Source organism: Arvicanthis niloticus, chromosome 24 (genome assembly GCF_011762505.2).
Source record: "Arvicanthis niloticus isolate mArvNil1 chromosome 24, mArvNil1.pat.X, whole genome shotgun sequence".
Taxonomy (NCBI): domain Eukaryota; kingdom Metazoa; phylum Chordata; class Mammalia; order Rodentia; family Muridae; genus Arvicanthis; species Arvicanthis niloticus.
The window spans coordinates 14,094,056-14,120,227 of NC_133432.1; the positions used below are offsets into that span (position 1 = coordinate 14,094,056).

At 48.6% G+C, this 26,172-nt stretch overlaps 1 protein-coding gene and 1 long non-coding RNA gene across 3 annotated transcripts in view; one reads left to right on the forward strand and one right to left on the reverse strand.

Annotated features, from left to right (window-relative positions):
- LOC143437767 (uncharacterized) overlaps window positions 1–4,785 on the reverse strand; it is a 37,170-nt gene extending 32,385 nt beyond the window's left edge. The window contains exon 1 of one of the 2 annotated variants that reach the window (XR_013107057.1): window positions 4,628–4,768. This is a non-coding gene — a long non-coding RNA (uncharacterized LOC143437767). Of the gene's footprint in view, window positions 1–4,627 lie in introns of both variants that reach the window. The other variant, XR_013107056.1, reaches the window with a different exon arrangement.
- Window positions 4,786–4,812: 27 nt separating this feature from the next.
- The window catches only part of Bcl7a (BAF chromatin remodeling complex subunit BCL7A), a 31,711-nt gene continuing 10,351 nt past the window's right edge, over window positions 4,813–26,172 (forward strand). The window contains exons 1-4 of the mRNA XM_076922820.1: window positions 4,813–5,084; window positions 11,864–11,945; window positions 16,008–16,104; window positions 23,914–24,081. Of these exons, the coding sequence (XP_076778935.1) occupies window positions 4,861–5,084; window positions 11,864–11,945; window positions 16,008–16,104; window positions 23,914–24,081 (571 nt within the window). The 5' untranslated portion in view covers window positions 4,813–4,860. The remainder of the gene's footprint in view (window positions 5,085–11,863; window positions 11,946–16,007; window positions 16,105–23,913; window positions 24,082–26,172) is intronic.

Below are 26,172 nucleotides of genomic sequence, written 5' to 3' on the forward strand. Positions count from 1 at the left end.
AGTGATGAATTAGTTCAAAAGAGGCAGGAAGAGATCCAGGCATGGTGATACATTGTAGTGGTGAATTGGCTTAACTGCGTTAGCCCCAGGGCATTTCACCTGGGAGCGCTGCACCTGTCCAAGAGCTCTCTGGATTCTCGAATGGCGCTCACACACACACACACACACACACACACACACACACACACACACTCACGCACATGCACACGCCAGCTAATTTTGATATGCCTTGACTAGCTCAACAGCTGAGCACTTCTAAACCTGTCCCTCAGCTAGCAAACACTCCCCTCCACTATTCCTGAGTTAATATCTTTTAAAATCTATATTTCATCTCTGCTACCCCAGACCCGGTCGAGAAAAGTGGCCAGGGCCACTTTCCTGGATTCTTACGTGCCGTCGGGCCTTTAAGTTTCATCTTTCTGTTTCCTTGCCTGAGCAATCTAAAAGTCCCGCCCCATCTCCCTGCCCAACTATTGGCTTTATAGCAAGTTTTTTTTTTTTTTTTTTTTTTTTTTTTTTTTTGTTTTGTTTTGTTTTTTGAGACAGGGTTTCTTTGTGTAGCCCTGGCTGTCCTGGAACTCACTCTGTAGACCAGGCTGGCCTTAAACTCAGAAATCCACCTGCCTCTGCCTCCCAAGTGCTGGGATAAATAAATAATTTAAAATTTAAAAGAAAGCATTTGGAAACATCTGAAAGTCAAGACAAGACAGCAGTTAGGTCATTGGTTCTCAACCTGTGGCTTGCAACCCTTTTGGGGGTAGAATGACCCTTACGACCCTTTCACAGGGGTCACCTAAGAGCATCAGAAAGCAGATGTTTACGTATTATAATTTATAACAGCAAAATTACAGTTACAAAGTAGCGACATAAATAATTTTATGGTTTAGGGGTCACCACAACAGGAGTAACTGCATTGAAGGTCACATGCAGCCTTAGGAAGGCTGAGAACCCAAGTTAGGTGGACTGGAATTGAGGTGACTGGCGCTCCAGCAGGGACATGTACTTCTTATACTGTGGTATGTCCTAGCTTTGACGTTTTCTTTTTTTTTTTTTTTTTTTTGGTTTGGTTTTGGTTTTTCGAGACAGGGTTTCTCTGTGTAGCCCTGGCTGTCCTGGAACTCATTCTGTAGACCAGGCTGGCCCTGAACTTAGAAATCCACCTGCCTCTGCCTCCCAAGTCCTGGGATTAAAGGCGTGCGCCACCATTGCTTGGCAGGATTACTTTTTTCTAAAGTTGGCAGCACAACTAAAAATGTACAAGAATTCAAATTCAAAATATATCACATATAATATATGATATATATAAAAGACATATCATATATACGATAAATATTATATGAGATATATATGATATATATGTGATATATTATACATGAGATATATAATATATATATGATAGAATGTTAGTAAAATAGCAACAGCCCTTTCAGGATCTGTAGTCATTTGTACAAAATAGGGTCATCTAGCATAAAAAAAAAAAAAAAGCAAGATCCCCCTAACAGCAGAGTTCCGTTGTGTAGCTTCAGCATGTATGAACTTGACTGTGTGAATGAAAATTAAATCTAAGCCCTACTGAATATGGTGGCTCAGCTTGCAATTCTAGTGAAGGTGCAAGGGTCAGGAGTTCAAGGTTATCCTCAGCTTCTTAGTGAGTTTAAGGCTAGCCTGTAGGAGAGAAGGAAGAGGAAGAGGAAGATTAGGAAGGAGGGAAAAGGAGAAGAAATAATACAGTGGCTGACCTAGTCAAAGAGAGCTAGGCATATAAGAAAAAATAACCAAGACCCAGCCAAAAAAAAAAAAGTCAGTTATCAGACACAAACTATAAAACAACTGAGTTTTGTTGAAAGAAAGAAGCTTAAAAATATCTGCTAGGAGGGTACTATAAAAACGACACAACTAGATTTATAAAGACATTTGTAGAAAGCTCTATGGTGTAATCAGGGATCAAAACATAAATACCTTCAGGGGCTAGACAGCAAACTGAAGTCAGGTGGTTTTGGGGAGCAAACTGGTCCTGTGAGCACCTTGAAGGCAAGGTTTGCTTTGCAGAACTCTGGCTGGGTCGAATGAATTTGGATTCCTTTCTATAATAGTCAAATTCATGTCACCTCACATTGGCCATTATAAACATCTTTCCTTTCTCATTTTCATGAGTAGTCGTGTGTATGGCCTGCATGTGTGTATGTACATTTGCATGTATGATGTGGGTGCACACGTACATGGGAGTGCATGCAGGTAGAGGTCAATCCGTGTCCGGAATCATCCTCTAACTTCTTTACTGAGGCAGACTGGCTCAATCAAACCCAGAGATTGTAAATATGGCTAATCTCACTAGCCGGCCTGTTCTGAGGAATCGCCTGTCTCTGCCTTTCGAGACTTTGGAATTACAGGGCAGTTGCCACGTCCACCAACACTTTCTGTGAGTTCTGGGGACTGGTCTTCATGTTTTTGTAGCAAGTGCCTAACCACTGAGCCATGTGCCTAGCTCACTGTAACCATTTCAAAGTATAATTCAGTGAAATGGGATATTCACCTCTACGTAGGTCCAGAAAACATTCTTCATTAAAACAAACAAACAAACAAACAAACAAACAAACAAAAAAACCCATTGGCCATCATTCCTTCTCCCCAACCCCAGCTCCTGCCTAGTCTAGATAGCTCCTGTAAGTGGGGTCATACAATCTTTGTCCTTGTCTGTCTATATCTTTCTCTTTAGCATACTTTCACGCATGTATAGCAGGATTGATAAGCTTTTTATTATCATGGATGAATAATCTCACTGTTTGAAAAGACATCCATTCATCAATTTGTATTTGAATTTTTAATATTTTTATGTTTCATTTAGTGTATGTGTGTGTGTGTGCGTGGCACGTGCACACATTTGCATGTGTGCGTGTAGTATGTAAACCTGTCAATGAGAGGACAACTTTCATGAGTCCTTTTTTCCACAGCATGGGTTCTGAGAATTGAACTCTAGTCTTCAGGCTTGGCAGCAAGCACATGTACTAAACCATCTTGCCAACCAGATATGTGGGTTTTTGATATATCTTATTTTAAAATCACACACATATATATATATGTATATATATACACAAACATGTATATACATATATATACACATATGTATGCATACACATATACACACACACACACATATATATATATATATGTATATACACATATATACATACCCACATATATTCGGTGTGGGAACTGCAGTATAGCACTTGCCTAGCATGCACGATTCCTGCACTAAACAAAAATTAATTCTCTGGGGTCCAAGCACGTATCTGATGGTCAGATACAGAAGGTCAAATGTATGAGACTTATGATTTATGGCACATTTTTCAATTCATCACAGAATGGTTTTTTGACATATTTGTGGGGTTTGTTGTTGTTGTTTTGTTTTGAGCCAGGGTTTCTCTTTGTAGCCCTGGTTGTCCTAGAACTCACTACTACATAGACCAGACAGGCTTTGAATCTTGAATACATAGAAATCAGCCTGCTTCTGCCTCCCAAGTGCCGAGATTAAAGGTGTTCATTACCACTGCCTGGCTCGATATTAATTAATTTATTTATTATTTGGTTTTGAGACAGGGTCTCACTATGTAGTCCTGGCTAGCTCTGGAACTATCTACATAAACCAGGCTGGCCTTGAACTCACAGAGATCTGCCTGCTTCTGCCTCAGGAGTGCGGGAATTAAAGGAGTGAGCTACCACGACTGACTGTTCTTATTTAATTTTTTTTTCCGCTTTAGGACCCTGCGTTTAAAGTGGTTAAAAGATAAGCCTGGGAAAAATCCTACAGATTCTCACACCCATTTCCCCCCTAGCTCCCTCTACCAACCCCCTGCAACACGCCCAAACTTCTAGGGGAGATGCTTGGTACTAGAATCATGGCAGTCACAGATGAAGATCACGGCTGCAACCTTGAATTACTCCTTGACTCAGTTTCCCCATCTGTGAAATGACTGATGTTGAGCTAGTTCCTCTCCAGGCAGCAGTTTGCTCACTTTAGGTCATCTCTTTCCCAGCATCCACTTGGACAAGCATTCGCTCTAGTCCAGTCTGTTTAGCCGAAACTGCACACCCACCTGTCCCTATCCTGGTTGACCGCGGTAGATTCTGCCACCCAGCTTTGTCCCGGGGTAGGGGGACAGCCCCTCAAAAGTCCTTCTGTGCTGGGCCAGTCCAGTTTACCTGCTGCTCTGGGGTCAATTCACTGCACTCCCAACAGGAGCCGTTTAAGATTAAAGTGTCATTTTCGGACAAACCCCAGGGAGGTTGATCCGTGACTGGGGCAACTCATCTCTCAGGGAAAGAAAGCTCTGCATCAATGTCATTTGTCACCGGGGTCGGGCACCTTCCCTACGACTCTAGTTTAAGCATGGGGAGGCGACGTTCTAGCTCGCACATTTCAACAGGGCAGCTAGCCAGAGACCGGCGTCTCAACTCTTTCTAAGATCACCTCGCGTCCCGAACCGCCGCCTCCAACTCTGAGAACTCAAGTGCCCGACAAGAAACTTGCACGATCGCGCCCGCGGTCACCAACCCGAGATAGAGCACCCACGGCCTGCAGTCTGCCATCCCCAGGGTGTGTGTCTGGGGGGAGGGGCCCCCATCGCACCTGCGGCCTCTGGGTGAGTCCCCGCGTGGGCCGGCCCCGCGTGCTGGGAGGTCGGGGTCACCCGGGATAGTTTCCCAGGGCGAGATCCCCGAGGCTCCCCGGGGAGGGCGGCGGCACCCGGAGGCCGCACTGCTGGCGGCCCCGCCGCTCCCCCTCGCTCTGTGCAGCTGCCGCCCGGCGCTTGCGCACTGGGCCCCGGGCGCGCGGCGGCACCAGGCTTTGTGTGTGCGCGTATGTGTGTGAGTGTGTGTCTGTGCGCGAGTGAGAGAGCGGGCGAGTGTGGCGAGGAGGACCCGGCGGGCGCGCTCCCCCAGCCTCTCTCTCTCCCTCTCTCTCTCTCCTCTCTCTCCCTCCCCGCCAGAACCATGTCGGGCAGGTCGGTTCGAGCCGAGACCAGGAGCCGGGCCAAAGATGATATCAAGAGGGTCATGGCGGCTATCGAGAAAGTGCGCAAATGGTAAGCCGAGGCGCCTGCTCGCTCTCTCGCTCGCCCCGGCTCGCTGCACCGCGTCGCGGCCGCCAGCAAACCCGGACCCAGCGCGCAGAGCGGTGGGGCGCAGCGGCCCCGGGCCCGGAGTTGGCGAGGGCGCGCGGCCGGGGTCACCTGCGCCCCGCGGGGGCTGCGTCCGCTGCCCAGGTGTGCTTGGCGCCGGTCGCCCACCTGGCGCGGTGGCAGCGGCGGCGGCGGTGGCGGCGGCTGCAGCCCGGAGCTCGGAGCTCGGAGCTCGGCTCTCCGGAGAGGGGGGTTCGCAGCCGGCCCCAGAAGCCATTTCGTTTTTTTGTGCAAGTCACATGAAAGCGGCTTCCCGCGCGCCGGGGCCGTGATGCCGGCGGCGGCGGGCAGAGCGCGAGCTCCATTGTGCAGCGCGGAGCGGGCCGCCGTCTCCTCCCGGGGCGGCGCGGCGCCGGTGTCCCCCCAACACACACACATACATACATACTCATACACACACACACACACACACACACACACACACACACACACACACACACACACACACACACACACACACACACACACACACACACACACACATCCTACGCCCCGACCCGCCCGCAGCTCCCCGCCTCCCAGGCCTCGGCGCCCTCGAGTCTGCGGAGTTTGCAGAGCGCGAGCCGTTTAAATTTAGCGCTTTGGGCAGCCTGGAGCGAGGGCTCCGGGCGAGGAAGGAAGATGGGGGCGAGCGCTAGGAAGGCGGTGGCGCGGCCGGGACGCGGGGCACCCACGGCTCCCACGCGCTCCGCGCGGCACCCGGAGCTTGGGGGGCGCGATGTTTGCAGCCAGAAGCCAAGTCCTGGGCCGTGTCTTGCCTTCTTCTAGCTGGAGCTGGTGTTTGTTTTGCGGAGAGAACGAGCGACCGTTGTTTTTGTTCTCTGCACTGGGGGAGGAGGAGGGGACCGCGAGATTCGGTGTGGGCCGTGCGTGTTTTTCAAGCTCAAATTAGATCGTGCCCAGCGTGGCCTCGTTATAATTAGTAGGATGGAACATTTTCACGGCCCTCGTCGGGATCTGACTCCGAGGCGGCCCCAGAGGCCAGGCCTGAGGCGCCAGTAGTCCACCACCAGGTTGGGTCAGACTTGTTGAAAACTCCCTGCTCCCTGATTTTAACTTTATTACGGTTTTTTTTTTCCCACGGTTTCATCTGGGTCCGAGAGGGAGAGGAGCAGCTGCGAGGGTCTCCCCAAGTGTCAGCGGTCGCTGGCTGGACCTGTCCTTTATAGGATCTGGCCAGGCCCCACTGCAGACTGTTTTTTTTTGGGGGGGTTTCATTTCTTGAGTAATGCCTCTGTTGTTGTTGTCTTTTTTTTTTTTTAAAACACTACTGGGGGCCTGTCTCCGGTTTGATGGTGTCACAAGTTAGCTGTCCTTTCAGAGTGAAACCCAACAAAAAAGGCAAGGAGAAAAATCAATAAAGTCCACGTGCTCCTGGGCCTCCTATGGAAAGGGCTGTCTGCGGATGGCCGGATGCCCGCCGTGGGCTGGGTTTGGCTCCAATGGGACAAAGAATTTTCACAACCGTGAGAAGGAGATGCTTTCCAAAGTTGAGATCCAAGTCCTGGGTGCCGGGAGCTCCCCTGCTGAGCAGGGCGACCGGTGCCCAACTGGAGCCATTTAAAAATGGCAGAAACAGCTGCAGGCCAAAACACAGGAAAACAGCACAGTGGCCCCTCTCCTGTGGGACTCTCAAGGGAAGGCTGAGGTGGCACCCCTCCCCTGCCTCAGTCCCGGTGCAAAGAAAGGACTGATAGCAGGGCAAGAGTCCCTTCTGTCTGTCTCACCCGCCTGGAGGGTAGAAAGAGGCCGCTGTAAGCTGCCTTTCTGGTCCTGGAGCTGTGACAGCTGCGGCTGGGTCTGCCAGCTGCTCTGCAGGGCGGGCAGATGGAGGGATGGGGCTTTCCACCCCGCGGGCCCCAGAGCAGCAGGCCTGGAGGCTTCTTCTTCCATCCTAGCCGGTACACAGCCTGCCAAGCCTGGGAGTGCAGTGGGGGATGTAGCTGCCTTCTTCCCAGTGTTTTTTTTGGGGGGGAAATAAGTATATCATGACCTCTAAAGACTTCAGGCTTTTCGGGATCTTCTGCTTGAGTTTCTGCTTCACTTCCTAGCTGTGACCTTGGGCAAAATATGAAACTCAGTTCCTTGACACTATCAACTAGGGGATTCGGTGCCCCCTCCCTTTCTTTCCGGAGCTGTTGAGGACTGGCTAGTCAGGTGGAGTCACAAAGAATACACAGGGGCTCTTGTAAACGTCCTTATATGTAAGGTGGACTTTGTAGAAATTTTGCTTCCCTCCCCATCTTAAGCAGAAATAAGGGGGCTTCCTTGAGTCACTGAATCTGGTCTTGCCCTGTCTGTACAACAGTCTTGCAAACAACCCTGAAGCCTTTGGGGTTGTTTGATGTTGTTTATTAACTGTAGGCACCAGCCATGCATTTCACCGGTGGCTAAGACGGGAGGCTGCCAGAATTAGCAAGTGAAAATACAGAACAACCAGGTAAATTTGAATTTCAGATAAATAACAAAGTGATTTCTAAAAAAAAAAAAAATAAATAAACCTTTTCCCCTGTGTATAGTGGTGCATGCTTATAACCTTAGCACTTGTAAGGTAGAGGCAGGAGAATCAGGAGTTCCAGGCTAACTTCGGCTACATACTGAGTTCAAGGCTAGTCTGGTCTACATTTAAGCTTGTCTCCAAAAAAAAAAAAAAAAAAAAAAAAAAAAAACATGAAAATTTCTGCTGAAAATTATTGCTTTAATGGTAGAATTTGAACACAGGGCTCTGGGTTTTGTCCTTAGCCTGTGTGCACACACTCGTACACGCACACCTTTATGTAAATAGAATATCCTGTGAAATATTTGAGACACATACCAAAAAGTTATCCATTTATTTAGAGGAGAGCTGAGGTGTCCGGCATACCATCCAGTCTGAAAGCCTAGGGAGGTGTGTGTGTGTGTGTGTGTGTGTGTGTGTGTGTGCGCGCGTGTGTGTGCGTGCGCGCATGCGCGCGCACAATTGACTAGCCCTACCTTCCTCTGCCCTGCAGAAGAAGCCAGTGTGAGCTTCGGCCTCCCCACCCACAGCTGACAGCTACCGCTCTTCTCCTTTCTGTCTGGTGTCCTGGCAGAGCAGGTTGGTGGGGTGTGAGGTAGCCAGAAGACGGCTGAAGGAGAAGAAGAAACTGCTAGGTCCCTTTTTGGACCAGGCTTGGGAGGCTCAGTGTGAGCTAAAAAAGACAAAGAGAGGTCAGAGCTTCATGGTAGGCATGGCTAGTTTGGGGGTGGGGAGGCTTTCTACCCATCCCTGAGAACTACCATCTGAGGGGTCCCAGACCTGATGAGGATGAGGACACGTCTCCCAAGGTGACAAAGACTAGTGAATATACAAAGAAATTGGGCTGGAGAGATGGCTCAGGGGTTAAGAGCACTGACTGCTCTTCCAGAGGTCCTGAGTTCAATTCCCAGCAACCACAGGGTGGCTCACAACCATCTGTAATGGAGTCTGATGTACTCTTCTGGCGTGTCTGAAGACAGCAATTGTGTACTCATATAAATAAAAATAAATCTTTAGACAACAACAGCAAAGGGATTTACAGTTCTTTGGAGTCAGCAAGGCCCCCTGGGACCTAGACCCTGTAGAGCATTGGAAATTTACCTTGGCCTTGAGAATCTGAGGTGGGCTCCGTAGTTTATATAAGAGCCCAAGCTGGGGAAGAACTTTGGAGCTATATTCTTACATCTGGGACTTTGTTTCATCCTTTCATCTCAGGCACGCAAGGCAGAGGAGGTACAGAAGCCAAGTTAGTTGCCCTTGAAGCAAGAGGACTCAGGCTCTATGCAGAGTAGTTTTGTGGCTAGGTTGAGGTGTGACTTGGTGGCCAAAGTGAATCCCTCCAGGTGGTGAGAAGTGGGGGGGCTGGGAGGGAGCCAGTGTTTGTCATCTGGAGCAAGCTGTGGCTCCCAGGGGGAATGCGGGCTTCAGATCATGTTTTGTGAGTAGCCAAAAATCTGGATTTTTATGGTTTCTCTCCCTCTCTCTCTTCTCTCTTAATTCTACTTTGGCAACTGAGTCAACTTTTTAAAAGTGCTATGAGGGTAAACAAGACATGCCTGTTGGTCACTTGCTGCCCTTGCTGTAAGATGATGGGGACTGTAGTTTCCTCACCAAGGGAGCAGCCAGGTGTGTGTCCCCCAGGGTGGGCTGCAGCACTTGTAGGAGGGGATCTGAGCTGCTGTCTTGAGCCTGGGCCTTTGTGAGAGCCAAGTCCTAGGTCGGAGGTCAATCCCAAGGTCAGGTTCTGCTTCAGTGTTTGACAGTTCTATTACTTTTTTTTTTTTTTTTTTTTTTTTTTTGGCTTATTTTGTGTGTGTGCACACGTGGGGAGGGAGCCATGATGCACATGTGGACGTCAGAAGACAACTTGTGGGAGTAGGCCCTCTTCCTTCTACAGTGTCAGTTCTGAGGATCTAACTCAGGTCATCCAGTGCCTTCACCTACCACCTACTGAGCCAACTCACCAGACCCCATTATTATTATTATTATTATTATTATTAATCTCATTGTGTAGTTTAGAGCCACCTTTGACCTAGACTTAACAATCCTGCCTAAGTCTCCGAGGGTACAGGACTCTCAGGGTCGCAGAGTGCTAGAATTATATACCATGATCCGCAGCTCTCAAGGTCGAGTTCATAAGTCTTGCCCCTGTCCCAAAGTCCCCTCTTCAGTGTCCACACCTAGTAATAGTGTTGTATACTCTAGTGAGTCATTGGCTGGGGAAGAACGAGCCGGCATGCAGTTGGTGGCCCATAATGCCTAGTAACTTCAGACTTCATCCCTGTTCCCGTCACCTTGGGAGGCCCAGAGCTCTGGAAGGCTTTCCAACCTGAACTGTGGCCTTTGTGTTACAAGTTAATGACTTAAAAAAAAAAAAAAAAATGAACACACTCAGATTTTTACTTGGTTGATTTAATTGGGCTCGGACCAAGGAAGCCAGTCAAGAGCTTGTTGGTGCAGAGTTTAGATTCTAGAAGTTTCTGCCACCCAGGTACTCTCTAGAATGGACTTTTCCATGTCTGTAGGCAGCAGAATAGTATAAGGTGGACTCTGACAACAAAACCTATATACACTCTTTTGTTTTACCACATTGTATTGTCTGTATGACCATGACTGGGACGACTACTTCTTTCCTCATCTGTAAGATGTGTTCCTCTCTTGTCCTTTTAATAATCTCAGAGAAAGAGAGGAGAGGAGACGTATAACTTGGTCTCTAGTACACAGGAGCTATCAGGATTATGTCTCTCCTTGTCACTGGGGTTGTTCCTGGCAACAGCCTTGTCCCTCCAGCTACCTTCTGAGTATTCAGAATGGAGAGTCAAAGATTGATCTTGTGGCTTGTAAGCTCTGTCTGCCTCCAGGAGGCAGGAGAGGGATGGAGGATTTCAGACATCTGCCTTCACTTCAGCTTCCCCTGCTGAAAGACACGTGGGCGGGGCCTCTGGAGAGCAGTCCAGGCCGAGGGTTTGGATTCTCCCTGTGGAGTTACGAGTTCACCTTCTCAGGTCTCACTTCCTTGATCTGTCAGGTGGAGAAGGTGACACTTGCTGCCACGGATGGTCACGTAAATTTCGGAGTATGTGGGCATGGTGCTTGGCACACAGAAGCAACTAAACATGGTCAGTCTCCTTTAACAATGAGAGCCAGGCCATCGATAACAGGAACATGGAGGGGAGACCTGAGTGGCAGTGTTTGGTTATGTGTATGGTCTGGTTATGGTTGTCTTTGAGCGTGCTTGCCATCGCTTCCCCACCTCACCCCCAGAGGCTCAGCGACATGGCAGAGACCATAATGTGTCACAGTATAAATGAGAGGAAGACCATAGGTTAAGTTTGGGTGAAAAAGCCATGATCCTCATAACTGTAGTTCTAGGTAGTAGGGGGACGGTTCTGCTGAATTGACATTGCAGCCCTGCCTCTCCCTCTGACCCCTCTCCCCCAATCAGCTGGGTTACTTGCTAAACTCAGTAAGACTTGAGGCTGCCTCCCTAAGATGGCTAAGCTGGAAGCCAGACTATTGGGATTCAAACCCCAACTCTGCCCAGGTATGTGGCCTCTAAATATTTAGAGCAAGAAGTAAGTAGTACTACTTAACAGAAGTTGGTGGCCATAGTAATAGTCTAGAAAATGGCGGTGTCTTGGTGAGGGCATAATTATTATCCTTGATGAACCCATTCTCCCCCTTTCCTTCTCATGGCTTGAATTTTTCTCCTCTTCTGCAAACCTGTCTCTCTCAACTGGGCACTTCTGTCCTATGGGTGTTTAGAACCCAGGGATTCTGTGGAGACAAGGGATCCATGTGGAGCCTTGATTGAAGGACAGGTACAAGGAATTGCCCCCACAAGGCCAGGCTCAGCTTACCACTCAACGCCCACCTCACCTCCCACACCCAGGCCTCTGCACTGTTCTGAAGGGAAGCTGCCAGGAGGGTAGGGTGGTTACTTGATTTTTGGATCTCAGAAGGGTAGGGAGCACAAAGCTTATGTCGGCCAAGTGACTTTCCCAGGGGCCTCAGCCGTCAAGGACAGAGCTGGGATTCCAGCCATATCAGTATGATCAAAGCTTGTTGTCTTAGCCCCAGGGCTACACAGTCATCACTTTGTAGCTGTGACTTCTGCCACCCTCTGCCCTTAAGCAGAGTCCTGTACAAAGCCCCCTGGTTATGGGCTCTTCCTCACTCTCTGCAGGGAGAAGAAATGGGTGACCGTTGGAGATACATCCCTACGGATCTACAAGTGGGTCCCTGTGACGGAGCCAAAGGTTGATGACGTGAGTATGTAGGGCCGTTGTGTCCTCATTCCCTACCCAGGGTAGCCTCCCCACTGCAAGGAGAAGGGCTCTGTTGCCTGCCACTGGCCTGGGGACCTAAGGCCAAACTGCATACAGTCAGAAAGCACACAGCCCAGCTGAAGCCTAGAAAAGGTCACTGGGCCTGTGTCCTCATCCTCCTATAGTTTTCCCCCAGAACCTGGCCCTCAGTGATAGGAAGAATGTCCCTTGAAACTTTTCCTCTGTTTTAAGAGCTTCACAGTCGGCCAGTGGAGACACACTATTATATGGGGCTTACTTTCCCTAGAATCCTGAATACTATGGTGTGTGGACAGGCAGTGAGTGTTGTGCCCAGTGATACCAAGCCTCCGCCTTCCCTATGGCCTCATTCCTGAGCCACCATCCATCTGCCAGGCCCTGTGTTCATGCTTCATATAATCATTTACTTTTAAAATCTCTTTACAAGGGGAAGACATGATCTCTGAGAGGTACAGCCACGTCCCTCCCAGAGTCGTACAGCTACTATGTCAGAGTTGTGACTAGGACTTGTGATTTTGATAGGCGTGTGTTCTCTGTTCCTGGAGAGCCTTCTAATGATTGAGGCTCTTGGAAGAACAGGAATGAGAGAGCCTGGGATAGGGATATCACTCCCCACGGGGGCTATAGGAAGGTTAAGGGAGACAGCAGGGTCCAAGCTGATCATAGTGGCCAGAGTGGGCTGTGGTGAGCATGCGGTGTTCTGAAGGATACTTGAGAAGCAGCCAGCCCACTTCCCATCTAGAGGCCTTTGCACTACCAGTCCTGTCTTTCTCTGCCCCTGCCCAGTTACCAACCCTTGGCACCTTTCTCTGAAAAGATGAGCTTGGCCCCAGCTGCTTCTGGGAGTGGCATGGCCATGATTAATAAGTTTTGGTATGGGGCAGCAGCTTTCTCAGAAATGGCAGAGGCTAAGCTTCCCTTCCTAGGGTAGCCTCTCTCTGACCCATCTTCAATAACCTGCCGCCTGAGAGTAGGGACTCTAGGCAGGGCTGAGATCACATGCTCACCTTGGGAGGGCTCAGAACTTACGGGACTGACATCCCTTCTCATTGTGACCTGGGTTTCTGAAGCCACCAAGGCCCCTCTTACCAGAAAGGGACCAAGGCTTGGCCTATCCACGTGTAACTGGGCAGGGCAGCTCAAGTCCTCTGAGGCAGTTCCTGGCTCCAGCCCTCGTCTTGGTCTTACACATCATTAGGTGGTGTGGAAATGCTGGCTGCATCTGAGGAGACATGGTCCCTGCTGTCAAGGAATTTCTAATCTCGTTGGGGGAAGATAATTATAGAATAGCACGAAACAGACATCAGGGAAGTGCCAAGTGGAATATGATCAAGGAGAATGTGTAATCTATGGGCCGTGGGAAGGATGGGGCAGCTCCTGGCTGGGCAAAGAGACAAGCCCTGGCTAACTCATGGGGCTGGATGCATTGGCTCACTGTGGGAGCCCTCTGCCCTCTCCCCTGTGTAGAGGAGCCATGCCTAGCTTGTGTGGTTTCTGTACCCAGAATGTGCACTGTGTCGTCTGGAGAATACTTAACATAGCACAGTATTCCAGAAAGACTGAGTTCCTTTTGCCTCTGAGGGGTGGCAGGAGCATGCTATTTAATTCCTCTTCTCCTAGGGCTGAACATCTGGGTAAGATGTAGATTCCCGGGGTCCCCACCCCAGGCGGCTACATTAGAATCTCTGCAGGTCAGGCCAGGAATCTGCATGGAGTGGGGGAGGGGTTAGCTTTTTATGGTTTTAGAAAATACTCAATTAAGACACAGTTGTGCTATCTTTTTAAAAAATAAACATTAGTGTTCTTGAAGGCTTTGTTTCCCCACCCCACCCCCAACAGGCAAAATGTGTGTCAAAACTCAAATGTTACTTCTGTTCATTCATTCGTGTGTGTGTGTGTGTGTGTGTGTGTGTGTGTGTATGCGTGTGTATGCGTGTGTATGCATGTATGCATGCATGTACCAATGCACACAAGTGGAAGTCAGGAGACAACTTGTGGGAATTGGTTCTCGACATCTTAGAGCTTCAGGCTTGCTACCTTTATTGTTGAGCCATCATCACTCCAGCTGCTTATAGAATTATAGCTGAGAAAGTATGGACCTACTAACACTGAAGTTATATGCACACACACCGAAATAAAAAGAATGTATGTATGTATGTATGTATGTATTGTTTTGGATTTTTTTAGACAGGGTTTCTCTGTGTAACAGATCCCTGGCTGTCCTGACCTTGCTTTGTAGACCAGACTCAAACTGGCAGAGACCCACATGCCTCTCTGCCTCTTAAGTGCTGGGATTAAAGGTGTGAGCCACCATGCCTGGCCCTTACTTTGTATTTTTTTGAGACAGGGTTTTACGATACATGCCCAAGCTGGTCTTGAATTCACCTTCCTCCTGCCTCTGTCATGCTAGGATTACAGGACAGAGTGCATTCTTGCAAGTGAATTTTGCTTTGTGGATGTAGCTCAGTGGTGGAATATTTGCCTAGCATGTATGATGCTGTGTTCTTTAAACCACAGGATGCTGGGTTTGGGGTGTCTACAATCGCTCAGTAGTAAAGGCGCCTGCCACCAAGCCTGATGACCCGAGTTTGGTCCCTAGAACTCACATGGTAGAATAAGACAACTGATTCCTTAAAGTGTCCCCTGACCTTCACACATGTACTATGTTCCCCCACCCTGCATGTGCGTGTGGCTGTTAGCGGTTATGCCCGTACCACGGGTAACCATGAACATGTTCTGCTTCTGTTTATTTGCTCCTTTTTGAAATGTTACCTTAAAAGAAAATGACTTATTTCTTATGCATGTGAATGTTTTCTCCGCCTATGTGTGTGTTTACCCCCATGCACGCAGTTCTCTCAGAGGCCGGAAGAGGGCGTTATATCTCTTAGAACTAGAGTCGCAGATGGTTTCGAACCACTATATGGATGGATGCTGGGAACTGAACTTGGGCTGTCTGCAGGAGCAGCAGTGTTCTTAGTAGCTGGGCCATCTGCAGCCATGTTTAAATATTAATTTTGCAGCAGATCTTTTTCCTAAATCTGCCCTTTTTTGCTGCATGCACACACCCCACATTGAGTACCTCCTTGAAGGTACCAGTTTGTGTATATCCTTCCAGAGTGTCTATGCTCACAAGTACGCAATCGATGGAGACGCCTCAACATACCACAAAGGTAGTGGCAGCTGCACGATCTCTTCCTCCTTTTCTTGGAGATATTGAGGTATTTTAACACGTTTATGCCTTGCAGATCTTTCTGATTAAAATCCAAAGAGATTGCCTTAGTCTCTGCCATTGTTATATTGAACAATCAGGCCGACCATGATTTATATTTGGAGTCAACCATCGTTCATAGAAACTTACACATTCTGTTCTCTTGGGGGCTGGAGTGTGGCTTACCTGCAGAGCACTCTTGGGGGCTGGAGTGTGGCTTACCTGCAGAGCTAGTATGTGTAAGGTCCTGGGTTTGATCCCCAGCACCCTAAAATCTCCTCCTCCACTCTCCACTGCCTCTTTGAGGTGTCTACCTTTCCTGATACTTTGAGAAAGCAGCTTCACCCCACCCCCACTGAAGAGCTTAAGGTGCTGGAAATGAATGGCCTGTGTCTTTGCCATGGTTGTACCTGCCCTGGTCAGCCCTGACAGTGACTGTGGCCTTTCCCCTAGATTTTCTCTCTAGAAGAGGGAGTTCCCAGTGGCCAGGGGGTTTGCCTGTCTGCAGGTAACAGCCCCACAGACAGGTGAGATTATGTCTCAGAATCCTCCCTTTGGTGAGACTCTTTGATCTCAAGGTAGCAAGGAACACTTTGTGGGCCACTTTCAAATGCAGGCAGTGACAACCTGCCAAGGCTTGGGGGCTCTGACTGTTTGATGGAATTAAATATTCATGCCACTCCCCAGGGCCGCTCCTGTGTACAAATGCTCTGGCAAGCACGCCGATGTGCGCGCGCACACACACACACACACACACACACACACACACTTACACTTGCATGACTGACTGGGTTTCTGTCCCATTTTTCCTCTAGAAAAACAAGAACAAGAAGAAGGGCAAGGACGAGAAGTGTGGCTCAGAGGTGACCACTCCAGAGAACAGCTCATCGCCAGGGATGATGGACATGCACGGTGAGCCCCGCCCCAGCGCTCTCCCTGCCTGGGCCCTGGGAAGTCCTAAGTTGTGTTTTTGTTTCCCCTAGCAGGTTTGCTCACATTCCAGGCAAAGGGTAGGAAGGCTGGGCAGGACTGCAGGCCTCTGCCACAGAGGAGCTCTTCAGAGGAGACACTTCCCTCCCTGGCACAACTAGCTAGAAACAAAGCAGAAGCATAAACACAACACCCCCTCCTCACCCAGACACGAAGAGATGACCATCTCACAGGAGATGATCCCAGCAGCCCTACACACCCAGGGAGGGTTGAGGGTATAACATACCAGACCCACGAGGGCATTTCCTGTTCTCCATGTTTGCTTTGCTCCTGGGAACTCCAGAATGGATTTCCGAGTAGTTCACAGTCACCGTAGGAACCTGGGCACTGCCTCGTGCCAGACTCAATCCTTAGCTGTCTGATTTTAGAAGTAATGTGCGTCCCACCCGTGAGGGTGAGGCTGGGGCCACCATGTAGCCGGTCTCTTGTTCTTGCCTAGTCTGTCTGTCTCTCTGTCTCTATGTCTCTCGCTTTTATTATTGGGAGGAAAGGCTCAAATCACACTCGTGGCTCCATGAAACGTCTAAAAAAATGCATACGCCTTATGGCCAGCCAGTCCAGGTCAAAGCATACGATGTGTACAGCTTGTCTTGTCAGGTCTCTCCTGTCCTCTCCTGGTTGCCTTTGTGAGAATAATGAGCTTTCTGTCACCGTGACAGAATGCTTTTTGTTGCTGGTACGGTTTGAAAGAGGAAAGGTTTGTTTGGGTTTAGGGCATCAAAGGCTCTGTCCAGTCAGTTGATGCCATTGTATTGGGGCCTCTGGTGGGCTAGCACATCACAGTGGGAGCATCAAGGTAGAAGAAGCTTCAGACCAAAGAGGAAGAGGAATGGGCTTCCTTGGGGACTTTTTCCTGGAATCCCAGTACTTGGAGACTGAGACAGGAAGATACAGGTCTAGGGACAACCTGTGCTACATGGTGAATTCTAGGCTAGCCTGGACTATAAGAGTGAAACAGTGTCTCAAAGCCAAGCTGGGGGTCAGTGAGATGGCTACATCTTAAAGGAGGAATCTCTTTAGTGGCTAGAAGATGTCCCCTCAGGGCTCACCGGCCTCTCAACTGCATCCAGATGAGGAGTTAGTCTTTTACATGTGGGCCTTTGGGGGCATTTAAATTTCAAATGATTAGCAGCTTTTGGTATTCATAAGTCTGAAAACCTGCTTCACTGCTCTTGTCTGGGAAGTCAGGTGTTACCGTGCCAGAAGCAACTGACTTAGGCAGGGTCAGCTTTCATCCCTTAGGGGAGACACGGCCACTCTAACCCACCTGGTCACCCGGTCATGTTGCCCTCTCCTAGTAGAATTTGTGACACTTATCTCTCTTCCCCCTTCTTTTTTTTTTAAGCATTTTTTATTTTATGCTTATTGGTGTTCTGCTACTTGTATCCTGTCCAAGCCGGGAAGAGGTATCAGATCCCCTGGAACTGGTGTGTTACAAACAGTTGTGAGCTGCCATGGGGGTACTGGGTATTGAACCTGGGTTCTTTGGAAGGGCAGCCAGTGCTCTTAACCACTGAGCCATCTCTCCATCCCCTCCTCCCCCTTCTTTTCTCTCTCCTTCCCTCCCGCCCCCTTCCTCTCTTTTTAGTTTATTTATTTATACTTGTTTGTCTTGTTTTTCTTTTTTGAGAACAGTGTCTCAATATTTAGCGGTGGCTGGCCTGGAACTCGTTGCATAGACTAAGCTGGCTTGACACTCAAACGTCTACCTCCTGGGATTATCAGGATTATTGTATTTGGATTAAAGCCGTGCACCGTCACACCTGGATACATTTATTCATTGTATGTGCACATACCATAGTACACATGTGGAAGTCAGAGGACAACTTGTAAGAGTCATACCTCTCTGTCTACCATGTGGGTCCTGAGGATTGAACTCAGATCACCAGGCTTGGTGGCAAGCACGTCTGTCATTGAGCCATTTTGCCAGGCCTGTCTTGGGGGATTTTTGTTGTTGTTGTCTATTTTTTTGGGGGGGGGGAAGGGGGGGGAACAATGTTTTGCTCTGTAGCCCAGCCTGGTTTTGGATTCACTCTGTAGCCCAGGCTGTCTTCAAACATATAATGATCTTCTTGTCTCTGCCTCCCAAGTACTGGATATGTGTCTTAATTTTAATGTTTTTACTTTTGAAGTTTTTTTTATTGCATTTATTTATTTTTGTGTGTGAGGTGGGGAGACACATGTGTACCACAACTTATGAGAGATGGTTCTCTCTTTCCACCAAGTTGGTTCCAGGGATCGAACTCAGATCATCAAGCTCGGTAACAAGCACCTTCACCCACTGAGCCATCTCGATGGCCCATGTGTATACTTGCCCCTTTGACCACTCTACACCTTTTGTCTGACAAGGTGGTATGTAGTAGACCTGTTGAAGTCAAAAAGGAATAGTGGTTTGCTCGAGTTGCTGCTGCCCTCAGCCCTGCCTCATCCTGGGAAGACAGAGGCAGTAAGTACCCTCATGTTTTAGGGTTACCATTGCTATGATAAACATCCTGACCAAAAGCAAGTTGGGAAGGAAAGGATTTATCTGGTTTATGTTTCCACATAATAGTTCATCACCAAAGTCAGGACAGGAACTCACACAGGACAGGAACTTGGAGGCTGGAGCTGATGCAGAGGCCACGGAGGCGTGCTGCTTACTGCCTTTCTCCTCATGGCTTTCTCAGCCTGCTTTCTTATACAACCTAGGACCACCAGCTCAGGGATTACACCGCGCACAGTGGACTGGGCCCTCCCCCACCAATCACTAACTAAGACAATGCCCCGTGGGCTTTCATACAATCGATTCTTCTGGGAACACTTTCTCACTTGGGGTTCCCTCCTCTCAAATGACTTCAGCCTGTGTCACATTGACATAAAACTATCCAGCACATCTCATTACCCAAACTGACATCTCCAGTCCCTGGCACCTAATCAAGGAGCCTTGTTTCTTACTGACTTGGCTTCACAAAAACAATGGAGTTTTACTGCTGGTTAATGAGCAAAGAAAGGTCCACGGTCCCACTGAGTGTAGTAGCACAGGACTGTAATTCTAGCTCTCCAGAGATGGAGGCAGAGGGATTGGAGGACAACCTGGGATACATGAGACTCTGTCTCAAAATACAAAAAAAAAAAAACAGAAGCAACAACAAAAACCCAAGGGTTGAGGGTGCAATTCTGTTGACAGAGTGCTCACCTGCCATGCACAAAGCTCAGGGTCTCATCCCTACTGTAAGCTGGGGTTGGGGGGGGGAATGTGTCCAGGTCTCTAATCCCAGCAGCTGAGAGAAAGGGACAGGAAAATCAGAAGTTCAGGGTCATCTGATGAGTCCCAGGGTCAAGCCTAGAATCTATGAGTCAGAATTCATTTCTCTTCAGGGTGAGATATGGTGTGTGGCCTGGTCCCCTGACTTTCTGAAGCAGCCCCTCTCTGACTGTCCCAGGACCTTCCCTCACTATTTCATCTTATGTTGTTAATAAAGGAACCTGTAGCCTTCTGGTTGGTTTTAACCTGTAGAACCCAGTGGCAATGCCTGCTCCATGAAGTCCTTGTGGGGATCAGATGAGATAACCTCTGAAGAGCCTCGGCATGCTTACAGCTATGTTAGGAAGCCGCCCCAATGCACCAAGTATCTGATGACAAGGCCCATTTTACAGATGAAGAGCTAAGGCTCAGAGAAGGGAGTCAGCCGGCCCCATTAGCAGCTGATAACTTCCCACGCTAGAGCTGACACACACGGGAGAGGCTTTGTGGGCAGTGTCTAGACTTGCTGCCTGGACAGATGTGGAAAGAGCCAGCTCCTGGACGAAAGCAACATATCTACCCCTGGTCATTTTCGTTTTAGCTTATGAACAACCAAGACCAAGGCAGGGGTGGCCAAGCATGAAGGCTTGGGGACAAATGTTGGCCTGGCAAGACAGTTCCAGAAGGCTGGGGAAGGGGCACAGCTGGAGCTGTAGAGGTCACCCGAGCTGCTGTCTGTAATCCACAGATTCAGCTGCATCAGCTTTGGATCACAGTTCCCAGGCCAGACCCCAGCATCTGCCTCGTCAGACATTAACGCTCACGACAATTTATTATGTCATTTATTAACAGAATTTTCACCACACGCGCATCTGGGTCCTGGCCTGGGAGAATTTAGACTTTCTTGAAGGTAAATGGGGAGAGTGCATATTTTTCAAGTTAGGCATTCACAAGAGAATGCTTTTATGTAACTAGCATTCCAGAGTATAGTCGACCGAGATCAGCTGGGCTGTGTGACTGACTGGCGCTCCCTCCAGGTAGAGGTAAAAGAGATGCCAGGAGTTGAGAGTTGGTCCACATCAGATGGGAGGCGTATACCTACCTGTAGGCCTAGCACTGGGCAGATAGATCAGAAGTTCAAGGTCATCTTCAGTGCTGTGAGGAGTTGGAGGAAAACATGAGCAACGTGAAATTGTATCCTAAAAAAAAAAAAGAAAGAAAGAAAGGAAATAAATAAACAACAGATCTGAGGGATGAATTCCCCCCTCTGTACAAATTTTGGTAGCAATACCAGGTAGGTAGATGCCTAAGCTACTGATTAAATGCAGTGTCTGGGCATGGTAGTACGCCTGTATTCCCCCCTGTAGTTTCCAGCTACTAGGGAGCCAAAGCCAGAGGATTACTTGAGACCGTGAGTTTGGGGCTAGCCTGGACCACATAGCAAGGCAAGGAAGACCTTGTTTTCAGAAGATAATGGTGTAAGTGTGAATGCTCTTTCTCTGTGTGGCACATAGTAGGTACGCAGAGAGGGCCTCTGTCCTCCCCTGTTGTTTTACAAGGTTCCATGGGTATCGTTGCCTATAAGGACAGCATCTTTTTATTGTTGTTGTTGTTGTTTTTTGAGACAGGGTTTCTCTGTGTAGCCCTGGCTGTCCTGGAACTCACTCTGTAGACCAGGCTGGCCTTGAACTCAGAAATCTACCTACCTCTGCCTCCCAAGTGCTGGGATTAAAGGCGTGCACCACCACTGCCCAGCAAGGACAGCCTCAAGTTATAGTGTTATTTATTGTTTGAGACAGTCTCAGTATGGAGTCCTGGCTATCCTGAACCCACTAGGTAAAGCAAGATGATTTCGAATTTGCATGAATCCTCTAGGTTCTGCTCCTAAATGCTAGGATTGTGAGTGTGAGCTGCCAGGTTATCCAGTGTTTCTGTAAGATCACCACTCGGGTGTCTTTGGTCTAAAATGGCTGTATCATGCTTACCTGTCAGAGCAGAGATGATCCAGAAGGTGGTTTCCAAGGGCGCGGCTCCTCCATTGCGCTTGGGGTTTGCCAGTTCACACACCCTGTGATTCTCCCAAGTGATGGCAGTGATGGAAATTCAGCTGTGTAATTTGTGGTAACTGGGGACTCTGTTCATGCTCTCCCCAATAAACATAAAATGACTGTACCCAGGACAAGGAGAGGTGTACCCTGGGCCCCAGAGCTGTCTCCAGCACAACCATTGGTTCCACCACTCCATTCATTTCCCCTCACTTCTTCAGCCGGCTCAGTGGTTAAGAGCACTCACTGGCTGCTCCTCTAGATACCCAGGTTCAATCCCCAGCACCTATGTGGTGGTTCACGAACCATCTGTAACTCCAGGCCCAAGAGATACAATGCCCTCTTCTGGCACCTGTGGATGCCAGGCGTGTGGTACAAACACACATGTAAGCAAAACATCCCATACACATAATGTAATTAAAAGAAAAAAAATTTGTGGGTGAAGCTGGAGAGCGCTCAGTCATTAAAGAGCACTTGATGCTCTCCCAGAAGACCTGAGTTCAGTTCCCAGCACACACATGGGGGGTTTACAGCTCCAGGGGCTCCAAAGCCTCCAGTGGGCACCTCCACTGATGTGCACATACATAATTAAAGAGAATTAAATCTTACAAAAATGGTTCCCACGGTTGGAGAGATGGATCGGTGGTAAAAGTGCTTTTCTCTTGTGCAGGGGCTGGCTTGTGTTCCCAGCACCACTACACAGTGTGCACACTACATGTGTGTATGGTGTACATAGTACATGCAGACACAAACATACACGTGACTAATCAACTACTTTAAAAATGATTTCTGGTGCTCTTGCTACCATGCCTTATTTTATTTTATTTTGAGACAGGTTCTCTCTCTCTCCTTAGTCCTGTCTGGCATGGAACTCACAGGGATCCATCCGCTGCCTCTGCCTACCCAGTTCTGGGATTAAAGGCGTACCCCACCACAGCAGCCATCCCTTTTATTTTGGATCAATAGAAAGCCAGTCTGGGGTTTAAGGAAATGAGGTGGAATACGGTAGCAATACTACTTCATGGCCAGAAGCACAAAATTAGAATTCGGTTTCATATGACCCCAAAGCTGTTTTTTTTTTTTTTTTTTTTCCTTCAGTATTTTTACTAATTCTTTGAGAATTTCATAAATGTATACAATGTATTTTGGTCATATTCACCCCATAAGAACTCCCAGATCCACTGCCATCCCCTTCCATCTTTGTCTTCCCTGCTTCCATTTTTTAAAAAAAAAATGTATTTAACTATTTTTTGTGTATTGGTGTGAAAGTGTCAGATCCCTTGGAAATGGAGTTATAGATAGTTATGAGCTGCCATACAGGGAATTGAACCTTGGTCTTTTGGAAGAGCACATCACTTTGGACAACTCTTGACCACTGAGCCATCTCTCCAGCCCCTCCCTGCTCTCATTGTTTAAAAAAATATATATTTGTTACTTCGTCTGAGCGTGACGGGCAGCACACACTTTTAATCCCGGCATTTGGAGGGCAGAGGCAGGTGATCTCTGAGTTCAAGGGCAGCCTGGTCTCTATAGCAAGTTCCAGACGAGCCAGGGCTACATAGTGAAACCATGTCTAAAACAGGATTTATTTTTATTTCATGTTTGTTGGCCACACGTATGGAGGCCTGGAGTTGTGGGTGTCTATGAGCCGACATGTAGGTGCCGGAAGCCAAACCTGTGTCTGCAAGAACAGCAAGTGTTCTTCTCTGCTGAGCCGTCTTTCTAGTCCTTTGTATCCCTTTTTTCTCTTTCTTTCTTTCTTTCTTTCTTTCTTTCTTTCTTTCTTTCTTTCTTTCTTTCTTTCTGGCTTATTTATCTTATCTATGAGTACACTGTAGCTGTCTTCAGACACACCAGAAGAGGGTATCAGATCCCATTACAGATGGTTGTGAGCTACCATGTGGTTGCTGGGAACTGAACTCCAGAGAACAACCGGTGCTCATAACCACTGAGCCATCTCTCCAGCCATGTGTCCTTTTTTCATAATCAGTTTGTGCTCATTTGTTCATGGGTGTGGCTCCATTCCACTGGAGCGTGGTCAGCCTACCAAGGGCCCTGCCCTTAAAGTAAACGGTCTCTGAAAGAGTCACTAGCCCATCCTTGTGTGCTGAAATGTTAACTGGCTTGATTGTCAAGCAGCTGTCCTGTTCAGTCCAGGAGTGTCCATTGTTTGTGCTCTGGTCCTTCCCAGCTTCTGGCTGCTACCGATCTTTACTACCACCATTTCAGTCTCAAAGGCCCCAGACACAGGGACCTCCTTAGTTAGCCAGGGCTGTGGGAGAGCTTTTGAGAGGTGATCAGGCTAGTTGTGAGAATCCCTTGCTTCACAGGCTATGAGGCGAGAAGCATTAAGGCATAGGAGAGCCGATCCCTGGACACACACCACACATGCATACACACTCACACACACTCACCTCTTTGCGGCAGTTATAGGATGTCAACCTATGCTCTGTTCCCGTGCAGATGATAACAGCAACCAGAGCTCCATAGCAGATGCCTCCCCCATCAAGCAGGAGAACAGCAGCAACTCCAGCCCTGCCCCAGAGCCCAACGCACCTGTGCCCGGTGATGGCCCCGAAGCCAAGGCTGATGAGGCGCAGGCTGATGGAAAAGAGCACCCTGGAGCTGAAGGTACTGGCCGTCCAGAGACGGGGCACAGAGGGGCTGCTGCTCAGCCAGCCTGCAGCCAGACAAGCCACAGGTGTTTTAAGAAGGCTTTGCCATGTGCTAAGCCCAGACCATGACTATAGAAAAGTAAGACCTGGTTTAGAGCCATTAAAAAAGAGAAATCAGATAATTGGGTTTGAACTTCATCACATAAACTGGGCATATTTTATGTGCTTGGGACCCTTGTACTTGGGAGGTAGAGGCAGGAGGATCAGGAGTTTGGGCCAGTCTGGTCTACATATTGAGTTCCAGGACATCTAGGGCTATACAGAGAAACCCTGTCTCAATTAAAAAAACAAAAACAAAAAACAAGAAAAATCACTAGAATTAGGAATGGGAGTAAAAGTCCTGCTGGACTATGAAGGTTAGAAAAGGCTTCCTTGTGGTGACAAAAGCAGGTGAAGGTGGAGTTAGGCAAGTAAAGAAGCCAGAGGGCTATCTTGGCAGAGAGCCGGTGGTACAAAGGTCCTGGGGTAGAGGTTAGGTCAGTGTGGCCGGAGAAGACGTGAGGTACTGGAAAAGTAAGATGAGTCAGAGAGTCGGCTTCAACTGTGGTGAGCTCATAAGGCCACTGTCCCCTGGCTTTGTATAGTCAGTGAGACAAGAGGCATGGGTTGACATGACCCAAAGAACTGAGAAAAGATGATACAGTGCTTAGTGTGGAAGGTGGCAACACCATTAAGTGACTGCACCGTTGTCTATGTGGGGGAGGAGCTGTAATCCTAGTCCAGTGGAGGCTGGTACAAGGTGACCACTATAAGGCCAGCCTGAGCTACAGAGCAAATGCTGGGGCTAGCCTAGAACAAACCAAAGAAGTTTGGAAAAGTAGTTCAACAGTTAAGAGCATTGGTTGCTTTTCAGACTCTCTCTCTCTCTCTCTCTCTCTCTCTCTCTCTCTCTCTCTCTCTCTCTCACACACACACACACGAGGATGGGGGTTGGGGGGGAGTGGCAGGAGTTGAAGCTCAGTTGGTAGAGCAATTGCCTAGCATCTAAGAAGCCCTGGATTCCATCCCTAGTGCTGAGTAAACTCGGTGTGGTGGTACCTACCACTTGGAAGATAGAGGCATAAGGACCAGGAAGTTCAGTTATCCTTGGCCACATACTGAATTCAAGGTTAACCTGGAAAAATGCTTATGCCTTTGAAGAAGAGATTTTTATTTTTATTTTTATTTTTATTTTTATTTTTATTTTTACATTGTTTTCCACTTGACTTTTGAGGTCATGGTCATAGTACAGAATGGGAGTCTGGAGGCCTCAGGAAGGTTTCTTGGCAGTGATGCCATGTGACCCCAGCTTCAAGGATGAGCTGATGTTACAGGAGGGCACAGAGAATCCAAGTCCCAGAGTGGTGTAACACAGGGAACTGCAGAAAGTCGGTGTGACTGCCGGCCCCAGAGCTGTACAGACAGTGCTGAGTGGAAGCTGGAAGCTGGAATGCAGAGCGGGCTGGAGAGTGTGCATCCCGGACTTCAGCTAAAGACATCCTAAAGAGGGGAAGTGCACGGCACGATTGCCCGAGAGCAGGAAAAGAGGCTCCGCTAGGCTCCACCGGCTCAGATTTAGGTGGCCACCATTTTTTGAGCAGGTGAGAGTACCCATGTGTGAGGTTGGCCCTTAGATAGGGCAGAAGTGGGTCAGTAGGTCGATATACGGAGGATCTTAGTTAGGTTTTTGTTGCTGTGATAAAACACCATGACCATAAACAACTTGGGCCGGAAAAGGTTTATTTTGGCTTACCGTTCCGTATCACAGACTCATACAAAGGAAGTCAGGGCAGGAACCTGGAGCAGGAGCCGAAGCAGAGGCCGTAGAGGGATGCTGCTGACTGGCTTGCTCCCATGGCTTGCTTAGCCTGCTTCCTTACAGCACCCAGGACCACCTGTCCAGAGGTGGTCCTGCCCACAGTGAGCGAGGCCTCCCATCAATCAAGAAAGTGCTCTACCGCTTGTCCACAGGTCGTTCTGATGGGGCATTTTCTTAATTAAGTTTCCTTCTCTCCAAGTGACCCTAGCTTGTGTCAGGTTGACATAAAAGTCACCAGCACACAGGGAA